At 38.6% G+C, this 19,176-nt stretch overlaps 1 protein-coding gene across 1 annotated transcript in view; it reads left to right on the forward strand.

The window, feature by feature from the left end:
* Positions 1–19,176, forward strand: part of LOC126412063 (A-kinase anchor protein 17A-like) — a 135,572-nt gene that overhangs the window by 109,476 nt on the left and 6,920 nt on the right. Inside the window, exon 5 of the mRNA XM_050081446.1 lies at positions 11,808–12,039. Within this exon, the coding sequence (XP_049937403.1) occupies positions 11,808–12,039 (232 nt within the window). The remainder of the gene's footprint in view (positions 1–11,807; positions 12,040–19,176) is intronic.

Genomic DNA, 19,176 nt, shown 5'->3' on the forward strand with positions numbered 1-19,176 from the left:
GATGTGTACCTCATGTTCTTCAGGTGTGGTGGAAAAAAATAAAGAGTCTTTTCAAGGTCTGCATAGCAATGATCAACGGGGAAGGCGATCTTGCCAGTAAATAGTTGCCAAGTTTGTGCAGTGTTTTTCAATCTGTAAGGCATGAAAATGTATTTGTACAGGCCGAAGGGTGTGATAATTGGCATTTTCATGATATCAGTGGTGTGCATAGGGATTTGTAAATAGGCTTCTTTTTACAGTCAAGTACACTAAAGGTGGATGCACATGTCCGTGCATGAGTAAAGTCTTGTATATTTGGTACTGGCTAACTGCCATGCACTGTACAGGTATTGAGGGCTCTGTAATTGCTGCAGAGGCGAAAAATGCCATCTTTCTGTGGTACTAATTTCACAAAACCAACACCCGTGGGCTATAAGAGGGACTATCAATGCTATCTTGCAGCATCTTATCAACAGCTTTATGGGAAAGGGATTGGTAATCGGGATATAGAAAACTAAATTCCCATATGTGTCATAGCTCATATATATTTACACTTGACACTGCGTCCATACAGAATGAAGTATAACAAAGAACTGACTAAAGTAAAGTTAAGATGGAGGCTTGACAGAGCACTTAGAGTTCACAGATATTAAGTTTCATGGTCGATACGAACTATCAACTCCACAGCTTCTTTAACACCACAAAAGTTAGCCAGTGTTAGACAGCATGCTTTATGCCATATGGATGAACTGTTGGTTGGTAAGAAGTACCATTGTGGATTGTGCATGCACTAGCCTTGATTAAGTGGGTTCTGGAGAATGAAGTAGAGGCAGTGTGTGAGACAAAGCAGATAGTGTGGTACTAACCTACGTGCTATGCAGTGAGATGCAATTGGATGGCATGGCCATGTGCATGTGCACAGGTGTGTGTGCACGATGATCAAGGGTGGACACCACACTTTAGCGAAGTGCGCCACAGCTGTTTGCTTGTGAATGCGAGGATGGTTAAAGTGTCATTGATATGTTTCAGTAAGGAAGCGTTTTCCCCACAGAGTGTGTTGTTATTGGCGCAGCAGTTGTCATAATGCTGATGAGCTGTAAGAAGTTCCTGTGCTGTGTGACACTTGCGGAGTATGTTGACGTGCATAGAGCTGTCGCTAAGTTGCTAGTTAGAGCAGTGCACCGGATTGAAGAGTGGATTTGCAGTCAGGGAAAAAAGCCCTGGGATGCATTCTCCAGTATTGTGTTGTATGACCAAAGTGATTGTCCACCCTGGTAGCAGAGTGGTCAGCGCAACAGAATGTCATACCTAATGGTCCGGGTTCGATTCCTGGCTGGGTCAGAGATTTTCTACACTCTGGGACTGGGAGTTGTGTTGTCCTTATCATCATCATTTCATCCCCTTGGACACGCAAGTTGCCAAAGTGGCGTCAACTTAAAAAGACTTGCCCCAAGCGAATGGTCTACCCGATGGGAGGCCCTAGCCACATGGCATTTCCATTACCAAAGTGAGTGTGATGTAAGGCAAAAATAGGAAATGGTGAAGAAAACTGATGCTCAACACATGTTCAGTGACATTGTTGATGTAGAATGTCCATGTGAGTTGGTGTTGATTTGAGATGTGTATGTTGCTTGTTGTGGTTCCATACGCTCTGATTGTGAAGTTGTTGGCTGCATGCAGTTGGAGTGCCTGCATGCTGTTAGCTATTGACATGCCATTCCATAGTATGGAGCTGACATCTGAACCAATGTCTATGAGGAAGTATTTGGCACAGTTGAGGTCAAGACTGTACTGGGTGGCCAGTAGTAACAAGATGAAGTCAGTGGATATGTTACACAAGATTACTGATAAGCGTGACATATTTGTTGTCATTGTCGATGATATTTAGCACACTGAACACACACTCAGCAGTGGCAAACTATAGCGCAGGTTGTTCCGTTCTGAGTGGTGGTAGTCTCAGTTGAGTCACAAGTTTGTGTGGTTACAAATGTATGAAGGGCTGTGTGGCCTTATTCGGCATCTTCAGTGTTGAGAACATGGGAGGTTGAGGTAACAAATGCGGAATATGATGTATTGTCGTACCCAACAGTTTGTGTTGGCAAGCAAGAGGCTGGTGGGAGTTCAGACACATTATATGGTGCAGGAGATGCAGACAATTTGTGTAACGGATCACAGTTAGTGATGAGTTCCACTTGATGAATCGGTATATACTGATGTGGATAGTAAGTAACTGATGCGGAACGTGTGAATTTTTGAGAAAAACACACATTTCGGTCAGCATGGTAGTTTTGCAAAATTGTTCACTGTTAGACACAGTTGCCACATGTTGATTCACTGCACTGGGGTGTGAATTCACTGGCTAATCTTGTTCAAAGTCTAGCAGTAGGTTGTCTGTGTCGGCTATTGTCATGATGTGCTGGTTGTTGATTCGACAGTCGCTGTATCGTTTAACGATGTGGCACGCCCGTGTTTCATGGTCAGTGTGGTAGTTTTGCAAAATTATTCATTATTAGACACAGTTGCGACATGTTGATTTACTGCATTGGAGAATGTGAATTCGCTGGGTAATCTTGTTCAAAGTCTAGAAATAGGTTGTCTGTGTCAGCCATTGGCACGGCATGGTGGTTGTTGATTTGGCTGTTGTTGTGTCATTTACCATTGTGGTACACCCGCGTTTTATCACTGAGTGGTTTTGAGCACAGTAATTACACTGTCAGTGCACTTTACACAAGGTTAATCCATCTGTGGCAGTACATGATTCTGGTGATGCTGACAATCCAACAAAATATGGTTGCATTGTTAGTGCATTGTAGGCCATTTAATGATGAAAATTTGCATATTGTGTGTTGTGGTTGTACCTGCAGTCATCAGTTTGATGGAGTTCTTAGGGGTATACCAGCAATGAGACAGGAACGGTGATATAGAAACACAGTTTGACAAGCACAACACAAGAAGCACAGACACAGCTTTGAATGTTTTGGTCAACTCACAGATATCGTCATCCTTGCTCACTGATGGTCATAGGTAATGACATTCTTACAGCTTATTTGAGTTAACTTTCTTCTAATGTGGAAACTTAGTCAATAGTATAACTTGTACTTACTTGATATTCATGTTTATAACTATTTACAGACCAATTAAAAGCTTTTTTTTAACAAAAGTGACTCTTTTACTTATTACAATTTCATGTCTGATGCTTCTCACCAAAAATTTAAAAAAATCAAAATGCATACAGTGGAAAAATTATTTAAAAAATCAATTAATGCGCATTCTTATGGCATTGAGATTTATAATTCTATTAAGTAACATATCATACTATTGTTTAGCATTAATAATGTTCCAATACAACCATCATAAAACTTTATAATGTTGATAAAGTTTGTGTATCTGATGCCATCCAACCTTTCCTTATACCCTTGACACTGTGATATGCCCTACATTACTTTGTAATAATGTGTCAGGTGTGTACTATCTTGCCCATTGTACACTTAATTGTAAGAGACAAAGGCCACTATAAGGTTCTGATGACATCTCAGTCATGCAACACACAAACAATTTCATTCACTGTGGTGCCGTCACTGTTATCCAAACATAGCAGCTCTCTCTTATTCAACATTCACTAGTGTAGAAATAAAGTACAATGGCACACATTCCCTTCTGGTTTCTATTCTCTCTTCTTCCTTATTATCTTTTAGCTCTCTTAAATTTTTCTTTCATATGCTGTCAAATGAACTTTTTGTTCACAAACTTAAGGAGATTTTTAACTTTTTTTTATGTTTTGTAGACTTACTATAGTTCGAGTATACAATAGCGTAGATGTTTTGTTTACCCAGATGCCTTCTGTTTTTGAACTGTATGTTTATGTTTCATGTAATATGTACATCTTTGAAGGAAAACTTCACAGGCCAATGGTCAGAGTGTCATATTAAAGATGCACAATATTTCAACAACTGAACAACTTTTCCATCTTCAGACACCCTGATACATGGATGTCTGTACAATGGAGCAGCTATTATTTATACCTGCAGATGCTATGAATGGGTAAGTCACTTGGGTACTCTGCCTCATCCAAATGATGCATTTGGTGTACAGTTGTTACCTCTGGGATCCCCAGCATTACTCTATCTCATTTGTCCCTTTTCCATTCACATACTCTGGTCTAGGTTTGTGCTGTTTCTTTAGTACGTCTAGCACAATCTCCTAGGTTTTACCGAGGTGGCACACTGAGTCACACTTAATAAGATTTTTTTTTCAATGGATTTTGTTATTATGGAGTCCCAGAAGTTGTAGGCCTATGTCAGTACCTTTGTTTGGTTGAAATTTGTGATGTGTCCCATTTCGAAGTAGCGTGCCAGAGTCACTGCCTTACCCAGTTGTCCTAACCTTGTGTGCAATTAGTGTTCAGTGCAGTGTTCTTTCAAGGTTCTGACGCTTTGGCTTATGGTCAATAAACAACATTGATGAGGGATCACCAGCCGTTATGGCTGAGCGGTTATAGGCGCTTCAATCCGGAACCGCGCTGCTGTTATGGTCGCAGGTTCGAATCCTGCCTCAGGCATGGATATGTGTGCTGTCCTTATGTTAGTTAGGTTTAAGTAGTTCTGAGTCTAGGGGACTGATGACCTCAGATGTTAAGTCCCATAGTGCTCAGAGCCATTTGATGAGGGATCTGGTTATCTCCCATACTACGAAATTGCACTGTGCAGTAGTGATATAATCTTGACGGGCAGACAGAATATGCATCACACCTCAGGTTTTTCCATGATATGACCTATTCTGTTTGACAGAACACCAGTGTACAGCAAGAAGGCAATAGCTCATGGCTTCTCCTCCTTCACCTGTGTTGTGTCCCCCACAACCTACTGGTGCAAGTCAGAGAGAGCTACACATTTGCTGTTTGGTGTAACCATTGTTATTGAATATTATTTCCAGTTGTTGTAAATCGGCTGCTAAATTTTCTGCAACTGACTAGACATGAACCAAAGTCTTGAGGAAACCACTTCTCTGTGCTGAATGATGGTGACTGTTAGCATGCAGATATAGGACCATATGCATGAATTGTAGAGCTTTGCTTCGAAATGGGACTCGTGGATTTCAACCAGATGGGGATACTGACATAGACTTTCATCTTCTAGGACTCCATCCCTACAGAATTCTTTGGAAGTAAATTCATAGAAAATCTTATTAAAAGTGACTAAGAATACTACCTCAGTTAAATCTTGGATCCTAGTCTCAATCTGCTAAAGGAACAGCAGGAACCTAGAGCTGAGTATGAGATTGGAAAAGCAAGGATAAGTAGCTGCTCTTGGGTCCTGATGTTGATCCATCAGTGTGCCTGATAATAAATCATTCTGCTGTTGACATATTGCGCATGTCTGACATGAAGATCTGATCCTTTGCTCAAGAATATCTCCTTCATAATATTCATAGGGAAAAACTGCAGAATCATGTTTATCTTTGGTACAGCCTTCAAAAATCTCTTGGTTCATACACTGTATTTTGATATGTGTAAAGTGTATGCTAGTTAAAATTTTTGTCTCTTGATTCTTAGCCTGAATTGTGTTGTGTGATGTTCTTCTATTTTCTTCAGTAGTTCACGTGCTGTTCTGAGTGCCAGTTGCTTCAGTGAACTAATCTCAAATCATAAGAATAAATCAAAAGCAGTGTGGTCTGTTGTTAAATCAGAATTGGGCGTTAAAGTCAGCAGCCATGAAATTTGTAAAATAAAGCATGAAAACACCACCATTGTAAATCCTGCTCAAATATCAGAACTCTTCAATGAATTCTTTATCAGTGTGACAAAATCAAACGGCAATGTTACAAATTACTATAAAAATGTATGTCCATATGGGCTTGATCGAAAAAATATATCTTCCATGAAATTTAGAAACATTACAATGAAAGAAATAGAAGACATTATATTATCACTAAAAAATAAAAATTTGGTGTTTTGGGATGGGATACCTGTGAAAGTAATTAAATCAGTGTACAAAATAGTAAGTCCTCCACTAGCTGAATTAATCAACAAATAATTTGAAGGAGGTTGTTTTCCAGAATCATTAAGATATGTGGACATGAAACCACTTTTTAAGAAAGGGTGAAGAGAAGATATGGGGAGTTATCATCCTATCTCCCTCCTTCCAGTGCTGTCAAAAATTTTCGAGAAAGTAGCTACTATCCAAATCCAAAACTTTATTGTATCACAGGGGATTATTTTGTGCAATCACTTTGCCTTCCAGCAAGGGAAAAGTACAACAGATGCCATAAATAATTTCATAGAAAAAATTAGCACAGCTGTAGACAAAAACAGTAAAGTAATCGGAATTTTCTGTGACCTGACAAAGGCTTTTGATTCCATAAATCCTTCCTTGCTAATCCACAAACTAGAATAATATGGGATTAAGGGTGCAGTGCTTTAATGGCTTACTTCTTACTTATCTAATAGAAAACAAAGAACAATCATCTCTTCAAATGGTGTAAGCTACCATTCAGACTGGAAAACAATAACATAGGGTGTCCCACAAGGTTCAATCCTCGGTCCAATTCTCTTTCTATTGTATGTCAACGACTTACCATTAAACATAAATTCACCATCCATTCTGTTTGCTGATGACATGTCTGTCTTGGTAGAAAGTGAAGAAATAGAAATAATTCCTGATAGAGTCCCTGGTACATTAGACAGGCTAGAGTCATGGTTCCACTTAAATGGTCTGAAGCTTAACATATCAAAAACAAACTTGATTCAATTCAGAACTAAACAGTCAAAAGACCAGGAAATTAGTATAAATCATAAAAGTGAAGAATTAACAGAAGTGCATTCTGCCAAATTTCTAGGTCTACACCTCGATACGAAATTAAACTGGAACACACATATTGAGTACCTGTGCAGCAAACTGGGTAGCTTTGCATATGCCATGCACATATTATCAAGTGCTACTAACATGTCCACCCGCAAAGTAGCATATCTAAGTTACTTTGAATCAGTGATAAGATATGGCATTATTTTCAGGGGGAGCTCCAATAATATATCTCGTATACTGAAGCTCCAGAAGAAAATTATCAGAAATACGTGCACTGCACAGCAAAGAGAATCATGTCGTCCATTATTACAGAAACTAAAAGTTTTCACTGTCCCCTCCGTGTACATATACAAGCTAATGATATTTTTACACAACAAACTGGAATTGTTCATTAAAAACCAATTTGATCATCCACACAGTACAAGGAATAAAGATAATTTTATGCTTCCTGTCCATAGATTGAAATTATATGCTCAGACCCCACAATATACGAGCATGAAAGTCTACAACAAACTTAGAGGCAAAAACATTCTAAACATATAACTAGGGATACTAAAAAAGAAGTTACATGAAAGTCTTATACACAAATGTTATTACTCATTAGAAGAGTTCATGGAAGATGAACTGATAATTTGAGCAGAATCCAACCCAAATTAGCTTTATATTGTGGAAAAAAAAATTGTCCATTATCAAGAAAGATATTTACCTATGATGGAAAATAAGAAAATATAGATACTGCTACATAGACTATATATAGTTTTAAAAATTAATATTAGCCTTGCGTGCCTCAGCGGTACAGGTAGCCGTATCATAGGTGCAACCACAACAGAGGTGTTTTGTTGAGAGGCCAGACAAACGGATGGTTCCTGAAGAGTGGCAGCAGCCTTTTCAGTAGTTGCAGGGGCAACAGTCTGGATGATTGACTGATCTGGCCTTGTAACACTAACCAAAATGGCCTTGCTGTGCTGGTATTGCGAACGACTGAAAGCAAGGGGAAACTACAGCCATAATTTTTCTCGAGGGCATGCAGCTTTACTGTATGGTTAAATGATAATGGCATCCTCTTGGGTAAAAAATTCCGGAGGTAAAATAGTCCCCCATTCGGATCTCCGGGCGGGGGCTACTCAAGAGGACGTCGTTATCAGGAGAAAGAAAACTGGCGTTCTACGGATCGGAGCGCGGAATGTCAGATTCCTTAATCGGGCAGGTAGGTTAGAAAATTTAAAAAATAGGAGTGCGGGTAAGCTACTACAAACAGCATAGTGAACACATTATTGTGGCCAAGATAGACACGAAGCCCACACCCACTACAGTAGTACAAGTTTATATGCCAACTAGCACTGCAGATGATGAAGAAGTTGATGAAATGTATGATGAGATAACAGAAATTATTCAGGTAGTGAAGGGAGACGAAAATTTAATAGTCATGGGTGACTGGAATTCAAGAGTAGGAAAAGGGAGAGAAGGAAACATAGTAGGTCAATATGGATTGGGGGTAAGAAATGAAAGAGGAAGCCGTCTGGTGGAATTTTGCACAGAGCATAAATTAATAATACCTAACACTAGGTTCAAGAAACATGAAACAAGGTTGTATACATGGAAGAACCCTGGAGATGCTAAAAGGTTTCAGATAGTTTATATAATGGTAAGACAGAGATTTAGGAACCAGGTTTTAAATTGTAAGACATTTCCAGGGGCAGACATGGACTCTGACCACAATCTATTGGTTATGAACTGTAGATTAAAACAGCAAAAAGGTGGGAATTTAAGGAGATGGGACTTGGATAAACTGACTAAACTAGAGGTTGTACAGAGTTTCAGGGACAGCATAAGGGAACAATTGACAGGAATGAGGGAAAGAAATACGGTAGAAGAAGAATGGGTAACTCTGAGGGATGAAGTAGTGAAGGCAGCAGAGGATCAGGTAGGTAAAAAAGATGAGGGCTAGTAGAAATCCTTGGGTAACAGAAGAAATATTGAATTTAATTGATGAAAGGAGAAAATATAAAAATGCAGTAAATGACTCAGGCAAAAAGGAATACAATCATCTCAAAAATGAGATCGACAGGAAGTGCAAAATGGCTAAGCAGGGATGGCTAGAGGACAAATGTAACGATGTAGAGGCTTATCTCACTAGGGGTAAGATAGATACTGCCTACAGGAAAATTAAAGAGACCTTTGGAGAAAAGAGAACCACTTGTATGAATATCAAGAGCTCAAATGGAAACCCAGTTCTAAGCAAAGAAGAGAAAGCAGAAAGGTGGAAGGAGTATATAGAGGGTCTATACAGGGGCGATGTACTTGAGGACAGTATTATGGAAATGGAAGAGTATGTAGATGAAGATGAAATGGGAGATACGATACTGTGTGAAGAGTTTGACAGAGCACTGAAAGACCTGAGTTGAAAGAAGGCCCCGGGAGTAGACAACATTTCATTAGAACTACTGATGACCTTGGGAGAGCCAGTCCTGACAAAACTCTACCATCTGGTGAGCAAGACGTGTGAGACAGGTGAAATGCCCTCAGACTTCAAGAAGAGTATAATAATTCCAATCCCAAAGAAAGCAGGTGCTGACAGATGTGAAAATTACGGAACTGTCAGTTTAATAAGTCACAGCGGCAAAATACTAACGCGAATTCTTTACAGACGAATGGAAAAACTGGTAGAAGCTGACCTCGGGGAAGAGCAGTTTGGATTCCATAGAAATATTGGAACACGTGAGGCAATACTGCACTACGACTTATCTTAGAAAATAGATTAAGGAAAGGCAAACATATGTTTGTAGCATTTGTAGTCTTAGAGAAAGCTTTTGGCAATGTTGACTGGAATACTCTATTTCAAATTCTAAGGGTGGCAGGGGTAAAATGCAGGGAGCAAAAGTCTATTTACAATTTGTACAGAAACCAGATAGCAGTTATAAGAGTGGAGGGGCATGAAAGGGAAGCAGTGGTTGGGAAGGGAGTGAGACAGGGTTGTAGCCCCTCCCCGATGTTATTCAATCTGTATATTGAGCAAGCAGTAAAGGAAACTAAACAAAAATTCGGAGTAGGTATTAAAATCCACGGAGAAGAAATAAAAACTTTGAGGTTTGCCGATGACATTGTAATTCTGTCAGAGACAGCAAAGGACCTGGAAGAGCAGTTGAACGGAATGGACAGTGTCTTGAAAGGAGGATATAAGATGAACATCAACAAAAGCAAAACGAGGATAATGGAATGTAGTCGAATTAAATCGGGTGATGCTGAGGGAATTAGATTAGGAAATGAGACACTTAAAGTAGTAAAGGAGTTTTGCTATTTGGGGAGCAAAATAACTGATGATGGTCGAAGTAGAGAGGATATAAAATGTAGACTGGCAATGGCAAGGAAAGTGTTTCTGAAGAAGAGAAATTTGTTAACGTTGAGTATAGATTTAAGTGTCAGGAAGTCATTTCTGAAAGTATTCGTATGGAGTGTAGCCATGTATGGAAGTGAAACATGGACGATAAATAGTTTGGACAAGAAGAGAATAGAAGCTTTGGAAAAGTGGTGCTACAGAAGAATGCTGAAGATTAGATGGGTAGATCACGTAACTATTGAGGAGGTATTGAATAGAATTGGGGAGAAAAGGAGTTTGTGGCACAACTTGACAAGAAGAAGGGGCCGGTTGGTATGACATGTCCTGAGGCATCAAGGGATCACAGATTTAGCATTGGAGAGCAGTGTGGAGGGTAAAAATTGTAGAGGGAGACCAAGAGATGAATACACTAAGCAGATTTAGAAGGATGTAGGTTGCAGTAGGTACTGGGAGATGAAGAAGCTTGCACAGGATAGATTAGAATGGAGAGCTGCATCAAACCAGTTTCAGGACTGAAGACCACAACAACAACAACAACAATAATTTTTGACATGTCTCCTGTACCATAGTCACATGATTTGTTAAGTGTATGTTATGAGACTAATAAATCACAATTCACACAATTCACAATTTTTCATCCTGTGAATGTCTTCCTTAGTATTAATACTCAGAAAATGGTCTTTTGGATTGTATGGTTATGGTCTACGAATCTTCATTGTCCGTAACATTCCTTCCTGGCTGTGTTGGGCATCTTCAGAGAAGTTCCAGGTCTTGCATCACCAAAGATGTTCAACACAGCTCTGGCTAAATCTCATGAATGATGAAGTTTCATGGATTACAACCATACAACCTGGAAGATTCACCAGCAACTAAGACAGCATCTTGTGAAAATCTTCATTGTATGATCAGCAAATAGAATTATGGAGGGTGCCGTAGACTTTGCCACTGTGCCATATAATGCACTTCCAAATTGTAAAACAATAATATTCCATTGTCTTATGCATCCCATTCTTTTGTCACTGTAGGAAGTAGTAGCATCTAGTCAAGTTAGATGACGTAGCAAGCAGCTGATGCTGAACTTACACATAGGAGCAGCAGAGTTCAAACCTCTGTTCACCCCTGCATATTTAGGTTTTCTATGGGTTCTCTAAACCATTTTAGGCATTTTCCAAAATGGTCCTTTGACATGGTCACAGCAATCAGTTGAGCCAGCACTCTCTCTGATGACCTCAATGTTGAGAGTACAATAACCTTCCTTCCAGAGTCATCTAGTTAGAATCAAAACATGTTACTATACATGCAACAAGTTAGTGAATGAACGTCAAGATGCCCGCATCATCAGTGTTTTAAATTCAGGACAAACAGTATCTTTTGTACATGCACTAAATGGAAAATGTCAAGATTGGTTCAGCTTAAACTTCACCTTCTTTTGTGAACACTCAGATATTTTGTGATAATCTTCTTTTGTCTTATACAGTGTAGAATTGTATCACATCACGGATAGAGAGTGATCTTCAGCAAATATAAATGTAGTAAAAACATTTAGTCAGTACAAATACTTCCCTTTGTGGTATCATCATCTGGGAAAGTTTTCATAGTCATACATGTGTGCTGTTTAAAAATGATGACAAATAAATTAAAAATTATTTCAGTGTTCTCTTCCTTGAGTAATTCAATCTTATTCCCATCAGACCCAAGAAGAGAGAGCAGAAAAGATAGAAAGGGAACTGCGTGAAAGGTTAATAAAGAAGTACAAGCGACTACAAAAACTGCACGTGAAGGCAGAAGAGACTGAATGTACAACACCAGCATGTGATGAGCAAAATCAATCCCATTGCAGTATCCCCTCTAGTAGTAAACAGACTCCAGAAAGGTCACCACAGAGCAGTAACTCTGGTTCTCCTCTCTGTCACAAGAAAAAACGTAAGTTGCGTTTATTTGGTTCTGTTTAATTTCAGTTAAATTTTGCCATATGTTTATTTGGGTCTTGTGATTTTATGATAACAGTTGAATTTGATGTAGTTCTGTAACTATATATGTACACACAGAATACAAATGGTTCAAATGGCTCTGAGCACTATGGGACTCAACTGCTGAGGTCATTAGTCCCCTAGAACTTAGAACTAGTTAAACCTAATTAACCTAAGGACATCACAAACATCCATGCCCGAGGCAGGATTCGAACCTGCGACCGTAGCGGTCTTGCGGTTCCAGACTGCAGCGCCTTTAACCGCACGGCCACTTCGGCCGGCACACAGAATACAGGAGCCCAAGATCTACACAACTGTTTGTGAAAATTGCAACTTCATAGAAGATTTGTTAGAAATGAATGACATTTACCCGAGTCTATATAAGAGCTATACTTTTACAAAATAGTTATAAATAGTCATGCATAACAGAATAAATGATTAACATTAACATTCACCTTGCTTTGTTACTTTATATGACTGAATATTAAAAAAATATTAATTTTATATTATTGAATATTTAAAAAATCTTAGTAATGAACATTTTAATGCTGCACTGATAGTTTTGGCCTTGCATCTACTATCAGCCAGAGATACATGCAGGAATTGCAAACTTATGACTAATGAAGCAACATCAGAATTTAAGTACACTATTTTTTTCTGCAAAGCTATCTGCACTATAATACTGCTAAATTATTACACCTGAAGTTCATTCAGGTATTACACATGTTAGATGGTGTATATGATTGTAATCATAGAGTTATACACTAATAGGTAGATAATTTTGGCTAAAAATTTCAGTATCTCATATAATCTCACCTGTCTTCCTTGCAGCCCTGAATCATTAATACAGGTGCTGAATGTCATGTTAGATGATAGTGTTCCTTGTAGCTTCTACCTGTTATTTCATTTGGTCAAGATATATTACCAATAATTCATACTGATGCAGATGCCTTTGCACAGTGTCCCATATTTATCCTTCATAAGCTCAATAGAGAACAAATCAGATTGTCATTCTGGCCAGTGGAATTGCTGAACGCCTTAAAGAAATGTTAGAAGTGTATGTACAGACATTATACTGATAGAGAAGCACATTGCCACAACATTGTGAGAGTGTCAACAGAATTAGATGCATGGCAATCTGGATGTAGCCTGGAGTCTTTGGTGCCATCTCGGTGAATACCAGAGATGATACTCACTCTAGGCTACGGCTTCCAACACCATGATTCTTAGTGTTGGGTTTGATATACTCTAGCATTTACCATTTCCCTGATTTAAGCTATGCTTCTGAATTAGCTTCACTGATGAATCTACAGAATCTGCTCTCATCCGTGAAAACAATTTTGTGCAATTTGTCTCTCCAGTTAACTGTTTTGTTACAGTGTCAAAGACAGGTTGCAATGTTATGAAGATTGATAGCAAGTGTGGCTTAAAGTACTAGCTCAACCTCCAGAAAATGATTCCTAATGCACCTGGTTGTCACTCTAGATTCGGCACTGATGATTCTAATTTGTGTGGCTGTCCATAAGTGCTCCTGTAGGCTGCTGCCACTAGGAAACCATGCAGTCAGCATATATATATATATATATATATATATATATATATATATATATATATATATATATATATATATATATTTTCCATGGTCCACAGTGCCATCGTTAATACCCAACTAATAAATCGTGCAACACATTTCAGCAGCTATTCACAAGGATCTCCCAGCTTCGTACTGACCCACAATTTGACCTCACAGAAATTTAGTTGATTTGTTGTTGTGGTCTTCAGTCCTGAGACTGGTTTGATGCAGCTCTCCATGCTACTCTATCCTGTGCAAGCTTCTTCATCTCCCAGTACCTACTGCAACCTACATCCTTCTGAATGTGCTTGGTGTATTCATCTCTTTGTCTCCCTCTACGATTTTTACCCTCCACGCTGCCCTCCAATGCTAAATTGGTGATCCCTTGACGCCTCAGAACATGTCCTACCAATCGATCCCTTCTCCTAGTCAAGTTGTGCCACAAACTTCTCCTCTCCCCAATCCTATTCAATACCTCCTCATTAGTTACACGTGATCTACCCATCTAATCTTTAGCATTCTTCTGTAGCACCACATTTCGAAAGCTTCTATTCTCTTCCTTTCCAAACTATTTATTGCCCATGTTTCACTTCCATACATGGCTACACCCCATTCAAATACTTTCAGAAATGACTTCCTGACACTTAAATCTATACTCGATGTTAACAAATTTCTTTTCTTCAGAAACACTTTCCTTGCCATTGCCAGTCTACATTTTATATCCTCTCTACTTCGACCATCATCAGTTATTTTGCTCCCCAAATAGCAAAACTCCTTTACTACTTTAAGTGTCTCATTTCCTAATCTAATTCCCTCAGCATCACCCGATTTAATTCGACTACATTCCATTATCCTCATTTTGCTTTTGTTGATGTTCATCTTATATCCTCCTTTCAAGACACTGTCCATTCCGTTCAACTGCTCTTCCAAGTCCTTTGCTGTCTCTGACAGAATTACAATGTCATCGGCGAACCTCAAGTTTTTTATTTCTTCTCCATGGATTTTAATACCCGAAGTTTTCTTTTGTTTCCTTCACTGCTTGCTCAGTATACAGATTGAATAACATTGGGGAGAGGCTACAACCCTGTCTCACTCCCTTCCCAACCACTGCTTCCCTTTCACATGCTCCTCAACTCTTATAACTGCCATTTGGTTTCTGTACAAATTGTAAATAGCCTTTCGCTTCCTGTATTTTACCCCCGCCACCCTTAGAATTTGAAATAGAGTATTCCAGTCAACATTGCCAAAAGCTTTCTCTAAGTCTACAAATGCTACAAACATATGTTTGCCTTTCCTTAATCTATTTTCTAAGATAAGTCGTAGGGTCAGTATTGCCTCACGTGTTCCAATATTTCTACGGAATCCAAACTGATCTTCCCCGATGTCAGCTTCTACCAGTTTTTCCATTCATCTGTAAAGAATTCGCGCTAGTATTTTGCAGCTGTGACTTATTAAACTGACAGTTCCGTAATTTTCACATCTGTCAGCACCTGCTTTCTTTGGGATTGGAATTATTATATTCTTCTTGAAGGCTGAGGGCATTTCGCCTGTCTCGCACGTCTTGCTCACCAGATGGTAGAGTTTTGTGAGGACTGGCTCTCCCAAGGTCATAAGTAGTTCTAATGGAATGTTGTCTACTCCCAGGGCCTTCTTTCAACTCAGGTCTTTCAGTGCTCTGTCAAACTCTTCACACAGTATCGTATCTCCCATTTCATCTTCATCTACATCCTCTTCCATTTCCATAATACTGTCCTCAAGTACATCGCCCCTGTATATAGACCCTCTATATACTCCTTCCACCTTTCTGCTTTCCCTTCTTTGCTTAGAACTGGGTTTCCATTTGAGCTCTTGATATTCATACAAGTGGTTCTCTTTTCTCCAAAGGTCTCTTTAATTTTCCTGTAGGCAGTATCTATCCTACCCCTAGTGAGATAAGCCTCTACATCGTTACATTTGTCCTCTAGCCATCCCTGCTTAGCCATTTTGCACTTCCTGTCGATCTCATTTTTGAGATGATTGTATTCCTTTTTGCCTGAGTCATTTACTGCATTTTTATATTTTCTCCTTTCATCAATTAAATTCAATATTTCTTCTGTTACCCAAGGATTTCTACTAGCCCTCGTCTTTTTACGTACCTGATCCTCTGCTGCCTTCACTACTTCATCCCTCAGAGCTACCCATTCTTCTTCTACTGTATTTCTTTCCCCCATTCCTGTCAATTGTTCCCTTATGCTGTCCTTGAAACTCTGTACAACCTCTAGTTTAGTCAGTTTATCCAGGTCCCATCTCCTAAAATTCCCACCTTTTTTTTAGTTGATTGCATGCTCTTATTTGACTTACTACAGTACAATGCTTAAAACAATAGGACACTCTTTGAGCACATTAAATTCAGTTCTTATGGGCTTGCCACGTATGGGGCTCCTACTCTGTCTATAGCACAGCAATATTGATCGTTGCCTTTATTGGCCACTTCTTCTTCTTTCGATTTCGGCCATCTTTGGACCACGTTCAACAATTCACTTGCCCGGCTTTTTGATCTTTTTTTCTCTCTTCCCAATATTTCCTCATCATTTTCGAGTGGTTCCTCCTCCGCTCTTCCGACCATTTCCTGTTATTATTCTTTAGTTTCGTTTCTTCTGGAAAACACTTAATTTCGTTCACTATTTGTCTATACTTTTCCCTGTCCCTGATTGACTCACGGGTGACATTAAAATAGGCCAAATCCTCTTTCACCATCTGTATCCATTTATTGTTGGTTTTTTCGTTCCTGTTACTATGTTCAAACACTTGGCCACTATTATTTCATACACAAATATTTATGTTTCTAGGTTATGTCTTTAGAGTATTTTTGCAAATTGTATACACCCCAATCTCTCTTAGATCATTGGATCCTGAAAACACGATATGATTGATATGTGATCGAAATTCCTCGCAGCAACATTCTTATATAAAACATACTCATCACTTTTCATGTCAAATCTGGCTAAAATCTCCAGCTTTCAACAAAAATCCTCCATTGTCTTCATTGAAAGGTGGAGATTTTATCCAGATTTGCCACAGCAAATAAACAAAAAATGTTTTATACCAGGGCATGGCTTGTCTGTGAAGAGAACTGACTTCCACTGCCTGCATATCTACACCCCCCACCCCCCACCCCCCTTTTAAATATTCAGTCCAGTAAAATTGAAGTGGTATGCTCTCCTGTCATACACACCATCTCCATATTATTCTCATGCCTGCAAATATTTGATCTGCTATTGTATCCACGTTGTGTAGCTGAACATTCATTTACAGGTCTCAATCATCATTATCTGATCTCACATAAATTTTCTGACAACCATAATTCTTTGAAGTATATCTTTTTACCGGCAGTATTTTACACAGTCCAAAGGTGAGCAATGAGTCACTTTGCAGCACAATTATCGGAAGAACAGGCATACTGTAACTGTCCTACAGTTCAGGGCCAAAATATAAACATTACAAACTTCCTCCAGCCCACAGACCAGGCAAATTGATGAAATTAGTTGGTTCTTTTGCATTATGTGTGATCTAGGATGGGCTGTAGGCAGCTTATAAAAGCACCATTTATTCATGGGCAGATCATGAGAAAACCTCGAAATACCATGCTTTTTGATTACCAAAAGTACCGATTATCAGGTTGGTCACTTGTATAATTTCTGTTTGTGACAGACCGTCAAAATTTTTACCAGATGTTTACAACATGTCTGGGCTGTTATATTAAAATGATTTCTTGTTCAGCTTTCTCAATGAATTTAATAATTAACTGACTGCAAGTGCTTATCATTTAGGGAAGCAGATGATGATATAATTGATTGAGAACAGTGATTGTTATGAGATCACAAACTGTGTGTTTTATTACTGATACGCAAGAATTATTAACACTTTTAATTACATGCAGCTAAGCTACATTTCATGTGCCACCATATGTTACTGATCACATTCACACTGAAACTTATAAGGGAACCGACAGCTAGCTGCACGCAGCGGTGATCGTGGTCATGGGCTGCATGTCTCGGTGTGTCACTCCTTGGAAAGCTTGTGAACTGGTGACATCACATGCTGTAACATTGGTCACCTTCCATAAGTCACTTGATTGCACAGCCTGGCATGATGATGATGTAGCATGGCTGGCCAGTACCTCGTGAGCACAGAAAGAAAACATGTGGCAGAATCACTCCAAAACAAAACTTGTGCCACTGCATCATAAAGTAAAGTCACATGCAAAAATTGGTTAAAAAATTTCAAGAAAGTAACTTTAAATACACACACACTTATCTATACACTTACCTATACACACACACTTATCTATAAAAACATTAACAAAATCCCACAAAAGTCGGAGTTTTGGAAGTCATCTCCATTTGTTATCATTCGAAAGTAAATTTGAAATTTTGCACTCTTCCCTTTCTGATCTTTTTTTGTCTCTTTTTCTTCTTCACAATGTGAGCATACAAGTCTCTTATTTTCTCCTTCTTGCTCTATTTTTTTGATCTACTGTTCCACTTTAAATTATTCTTCTGATCTGTAGTAAAGTTCTGATCACAAGTCTTTGCATGCTGGCTGTGGTTTAATAAGTTATGTATATAGCTATGTCAATCCTTGGACAAATATTCACTTGAGCATGCTATTCTGAACTGTACTGATGCCAGAATATCTTCCATGCCTAACTTTCATGCTATGTAGTCCCCAATGTACATTTGCTGTGCACAAAAGTCAGTTATATCTGTGTTACTCAGATTTCACAAGTGTAAAACTTTAAACTATCCATTAACAGCAAAACCATTTTTCATCATGTTGAAATAACATTTCCCATAGTAACTCCCTTGCTCAACCAATAAATATCTTCACATGTGAACTTCCAACCATTGTCACATTGGCCTTGATAAATAGATACTGCTCATTAGCGTTACTTTTAAACTGTGTAGAATGTCGTCATAAATCAAAAATCACCTTGTCTTCCACACTACTATCATCACATGACCTTTGCATGCCAACAATAGGATAAAGAATTACTGCACTCATTTCAGTAGACTGATAAATTTCTTGTTGGTGTAAGATTAGTTGAGAATGAACTTCAACCACTCCAGATTCTTTATCTTCGTCTTGTTGCTCACTGTCCTGAATGTCATCAGTATATTTGATTTTCTTCATTCATGTAATCTTGTGTTTCAAATCTGTGAATAAATCTTGCAAGTCATACAAATATCTACTACCGTTTCATCCAACATTACATCCAATTTTTGAGTATGTTAATTAAGTTATTTGTTCAAATCCTCTCTCAGTATTTGATTCTCTGCACTTATATCCCTCTTAATATCGTCTAACTTATTGTTATTCTCATAAGGCTTTTTATTTAAATATTTCTCCTGGTTGTCAAGATTTTTATTTAAATTTTGCTCCTGATCATGAGATCTTTTATTTAAATCAGTGAATTTCATTTGTAAGAGCTGCATTAATGCATCCTCCCTTCCTACAGCACCAGTCCGATTGTTGTCT

Source organism: Schistocerca serialis, chromosome 7 (genome assembly GCF_023864345.2).
Source record: "Schistocerca serialis cubense isolate TAMUIC-IGC-003099 chromosome 7, iqSchSeri2.2, whole genome shotgun sequence".
In the NCBI taxonomy this organism is placed as follows: domain Eukaryota; kingdom Metazoa; phylum Arthropoda; class Insecta; order Orthoptera; family Acrididae; genus Schistocerca; species Schistocerca serialis.